Here is a 5,292-nt window from a genome sequence, read left to right on the forward strand (position 1 = left end):
CATGTAGGACAAAGAATAGCTACGAGTCAGAGTTCAGCTTTGTTTGGTCAATGATTATTTTTCCAGGAGCACCTTTAAAAAAGGTTCAGAGCATGGCAAGCCTTCAGTCAGACAAACAAGCATGATGAAGCTGGAGCAGCGTCTCTCTGTGTGTGTCCTGCTGGTACTTTGTGTGACATGGAGCGCAAACGGAGGGAACATCTTGGTGTGGTACACTGAAGGCAGCCACTGGATTAACATGAAGCCTCTGCTGGAGACGCTGATCGACAGGGGACACCAGGTGACGGTTCTGGTCCCGAGCTCGTCGATGTTCATGAACACCAGTGAGCCTTCTCGCTTTGGCTACGAACCCTTCAATGTCTCTATTTCAAAGGAGTCCGTTGAGGACTTCATGAAAGACTTCCTTCACTTCACAATGAATGAGATGGATCATATGAGCTACATACAGATTTACATCAGATTCATGGATATAATGAAGGTCAGATTGAAGAATTCTTTAAAGTTTTTGGACGGCCTGGTGAAATCTGAATCCATCATGAAGAAGCTGAAGGAGGGAAAATATGACCTTCTCCTGGCTGACCCCATGTATCCCGGCAGTGACTTAATAGCAGAGATTTTGGGCATCCCTCTGGTCTTCTCCTTGCGGTTTTCCCTAGCCAACAACTGGGAGAGACACTGTGGTCAGCTCCCTGCTCCTCCTTCCTTTGTCCCCGGGGCGATGAGCAAACTAACGGACAAGATGGACTTCCCTGAGAGAGTGTGGAACTTCCTCTTCTACGCACTGCAGGACATTGTGCTCGAAAACGTTTTTTGGAAAGTACTGGATAAATATTACTCCAAAGTAAAAGGTGAATTACTCAAATACAATACACTGTGTAACAATCTTTTTTTTTTCTATGGACCACATAAAGTCCAATGATGATTTAATAGCTTTGGATTCATTGCACTGGTTCAGTTACTTTTGTTTTATGACAGGAACACACACCAGTGCCTGTGAGCTGATGGGTCGGGCAGATATCTGGTTGATAAGAACATACTGGGATTTTGATTTCCCTCGCCCTTTCCTCCCTAACTTCAAATTTGTTGGTGGGATTCACTGCAGACCTGCTAAACCGTTACCAGAGGTAGGGCTCACTCTACTATCACAGTCCTATTACTAGGTCATTACACAGCCTCCACAGTATTCCTGACTTAAACAATCAAGAGAATGAGTCCTTAAAATGCCTTCAGAAAGAAATGACAATGCTGGTTGGTTTGCATTGTGGGATAATGTTATTTTTGCAGGATATGGAGGAGTTTGTGCAGAGTTCTGGAGATGCTGGCATTGTGGTCTTCACTTTGGGATCATTCATCAAGAACATCACTACAGAGAAAGGAAACATGATCGCCTCAGCCCTCGCTCAGGTCCCACAAAAGGTCAGAGGACAATCTCTATTTTTTCAAGATTAATTTATTGTCATTGTACAACACAGGGTTGCATAACGAAATGCAGTTATAGTCTCTTCATTATACATAAAAAAATCAAAAGCAAAAACAGTAGTGCATTCCTGTAGTGGATCTTTTGAATTTGTATCAGGGGGAATGTACACAGCAGCAACAAAACAGTGTTTTATTTGGGCCATCTGACATTAAAAAAATTTGACTTGAGGGAAACATTGTTCATCTACTTTGACTATATTTGAGCACAAACCATCACCGATGCAAACATAGTGTCCACCTCCCCCACGTCCAACCAAAGTCTTGTGCAATGTCAGTCCGCCTGGCAAGTACAACAGTCCAATCTGAAATGCCACGACGGAGCAAGGTCTCTGCACAGATGTGGGCCCCACAGTCTCCAAGCAGTCCTATGTCATCCACTCCACGTTCCTGCATCCGTACTGGGTCAGTCAGGAGCAGGCTGAGTAGTAGAACAGTCCTCGCTCCAAGCTGGGCCAGCCTAGCTCTTAATGATGTGCATGCCCCGCCATCACCATATTAATAAAACTAAAATGAACTTGAATTACCCCTAACTAGACCATGGATGTATAAAGGTCTGGTACGCTGCAGCCACTGCCAAGGACAAGGGAAGACTGCAGCGCATCATTCGCTCTGCTGAGAGGGTGATTGGCTGCAATCTGCCGTCCCTCTAGGACCTGTTCGCTTCAAGGACCCTGAAGCAAGCAAGAAAGATTGTAGCCGACCCCTCTCACCCTGGACATGATCTGTTTGTGCCCCTTCCATCTGGCAGGAGGCTGCGGTCCATCAGAACCAAGACCTCACGCCACACAAACAGCTTCTTCCCGTCCGCAGTCGGGCTCATTAACAAAGCCCGGGTCCCTCACTGACTCTGTCATTCCCAGGACATTTCCTTCTGGTCTCTCCCCTGCACATCCCTGTTTCTTTATTTGAACACACTCATCACTTTTAACATTTCACTTACACTTCACTTGTTTTACAGTCCTGTTATCCGTTTTGTTGTGCACTTTATTTGATATTTTATTGTAAATTTTAATATGTTTCCATTTCTTGCACTGTGTTGATTGTTGATAGTTTAATTTTATTGTTAAATGTTACGCACCACCCGCCACGACAAATTCCTTGTAGGTGCAAACTTCCTTGGCAATAAACGGTTCTGATTCTGAAGAGAACACGATACAGCTTTGGAGGCCGCAGGGGTGAGTGAGTCAGATTAAGCCGAGGGCTTTCCTTACTCATAACTCACTTTTACTTGCTTTAAGGCCTAGTCCACCTGTACATAGGTTTTGACATTTCGTCTACACCCAAACTGGGTTTACAGTCACTGAAACAGAGCTTTTGTTAAACTCCGGCCAGGGTGAAGATTTTCAGAAACTCAGTTTTCAATGTTGACGTGTAGACGGGGACAACAGAGTTTTTGACCTGTTATGTCAGAGAGTTCAATGTTGTCTTCTTTGTGAGGTGTCACTAATGACAAGCAAGGGCAGCAAAAAAGTCACCGGGACTTTACAGCAAGCCACTGCTACTAAAATACTTAGGATGGGTGAAATGCAGAGGTCAAATTTTATGTGTCTTTGTGACGGGTGTGGTAAGGACCCAGAAGCAGTACGACGGACACACGGAATAGCTGGAACGAAACATTATTCCAGGCTGAACACACAACAGACAAACAGTCTTGGATCTGCACACATGCAGAAATCCACTCGGTGGAACGCCAAGCCGTCAGGGGTGAAGGCAGACAGAAACCAGATGAAGCAGAGGAAGAATCTCGTGGTCAGGGACAGAAGGCTGAGTCGTTTACCGGGGCAGTGAGTGTGTGTGAGACTGGGGTCTAAATAGTAGGTGCAGCAGAGTGAGCAGGTGAGAGTGATTGAGCTGATGAGGTGGGTGTGACTAACAGGTGCACTAAATGAGCTGATTAGGTGAGTGGAGATAGTGTGACAGGAGAGAAGGGACAGAGCTGTGACAGTCTGTACTATATACAGTATGTGACGATTAAAAAATAATAAGGTAGGAGGTTAGCAGCAACACCTGATTTGAAGTAAATTGCAAGTTATAGTGACGGGGGGGTAAGGCTGGGAGAAGAGATTAGATTTTCAAAAACAAACAATGGAACCTAATCACGTTGGATAGATTACCCAACACCACAAGTGAATCACCAAAGACAATTACCCAGAAAATAACTAAAGTTTTGCTTTAAAATACAACTACTTTCCCCCTTTATTTAGCATGTATTAGTAAATGTACTGCTTTGCAGTATATTTTGAAATATAATTAGCACGGTGTTATTTTGAGTGTTTACATTTTTGTTTCTAGGTGCTGTGGAGATACAGTGGAGAAAATCCAGCAACTCTGGGTGCCAACACTAGACTATTCGACTGGATCCCTCAGAATGACCTACTGGGTAAGTAAAGCTGTTAGAAAGCACAGTAAGAATGTTTTTGTTGAAGTTTGTTCTTTGGCATGTCACTTCAGAGAGACAACCATAACACATTCACAGTATGCATAATTACAAGCTGGTATTTAGCCAGTGAAAAGATAATTATGCAAACAGGTCCACACAATAAAGCAGTGTCCCCATTCCTTCAACATACTAATAATATACATCATATATTTATCTTTGTAGTTTACTGTTTTTGAAGTTAATATACAAAAAGAAAAAAAACAAAAAAACTTACCAAAACCGTTTTAAACCAACGGGAAAATGTTACAATACTTGTGGCATTAGACGTTACTCAAATGTCACTGTCAACTTAACTAAGCTGCATGCCCAGCTGTTTCATAATCATCCACAATTAGTTTTTCATACTGTGGACATTTTCCTTAAAAGTGTCTGCTAAAGGACTGTAATGTAATGTTCAATATATGTTTATAGAAGTCATATCATACAGAAGTCAAAAGATGTGCTTTAACAGCCAGTCCTAACTGAAGAGATGAATGTATGTTTCATGATTTTTAATACCCATATCAGGTCACCCCAAGACCAGAGCTTTCATCACCCATGGAGGTACAAATGGGATTTATGAGGCCATCTACCACGGTGTTCCCATGGTGGGCATCCCCATGTTCGCTGACCAGCCAGACAACATGGTCCATGTTGAGGCAAAGGGAGCTGCAGTTACTGTAGACTTTAACTTCATGAAGACTGAGGACCTTAGAGATGCAGTCAATACTGTCATCAATGAGAAATCGTAAGTTCTTTTATTGATTTTCACTTTTAGGGTTTTAAAAAGGCAAAGAAAAATGACTGCCTTTTTGGAGAGCTTACGTTAATGAACTGTAAGTCATTAAAGACATGCCATAAAGGAGCTATGGTGTAATGTAGTAAGACAGAGTTCAATTACCACAGTGTTTCAAAGTCACAAAGAAATTACAAGACTGCTGGATGGGCTTTTCCCCGTGTTTAATGGCTTTCCTGTTCGATTTTTAAGTTTTAAAATACATGGAACTAAAAATAAATCAACCCTTTTTATACCCATTCTTGGTAAGGCAAAAAAACACAAGTATAAAAATGAAAAATACATGGAAGACATGTAGTGCCTTAATCCACATTTCCACCTGTGTGTCTGCATTGATAGGTACAAGAAGAATGCCTTGTGGCTGTCCAGTATCCACCACGACAGACCAATGAGTCCGCGTGATGAGGCGGTATTCTGGATCGAGTTCACCATGAGAAACAAAGGGGCCGAGCACCTGAGGGTCCAGGCCCATGAGCTCACCTGGTACCAGTATCACAGCCTGGACGTCCTGGCCTTCCTCCTTGCCATTGTTCTGATCCTCGTACTCCTCTTTGTCAAGACCTGCAGTTTCTGCTTCCGGAGGTGCTGTGGCAGAAAG

General features: G+C 43.1%; 1 protein-coding gene across 1 annotated transcript; it reads left to right on the forward strand.

The window, feature by feature from the left end:
• Positions 1 to 118: 118 nt before the first annotated feature.
• LOC116379121 (UDP-glucuronosyltransferase 2A1-like) lies at positions 119 to 5,289 on the forward strand (the record flags this gene model as incomplete). The annotated part of the gene is made up of 6 exons (XM_031841048.1): positions 119 to 848; positions 976 to 1,124; positions 1,285 to 1,416; positions 3,772 to 3,859; positions 4,427 to 4,646; positions 5,034 to 5,289. Coding segments are annotated over exons 1-6 (1,572 nt in total), but the record flags the coding sequence as incomplete, so codon positions are not given.
• Between the last annotated feature and the right edge of the window lie 3 nt (positions 5,290 to 5,292).

This window comes from Anarrhichthys ocellatus, unplaced genomic scaffold (genome assembly GCF_004355925.1).
Source record: "Anarrhichthys ocellatus isolate YVR2014 unplaced genomic scaffold, GSC_Weel_1.0 scaffold3738, whole genome shotgun sequence".
Lineage (NCBI taxonomy): Eukaryota > Metazoa > Chordata > Actinopteri > Perciformes > Anarhichadidae > Anarrhichthys > Anarrhichthys ocellatus.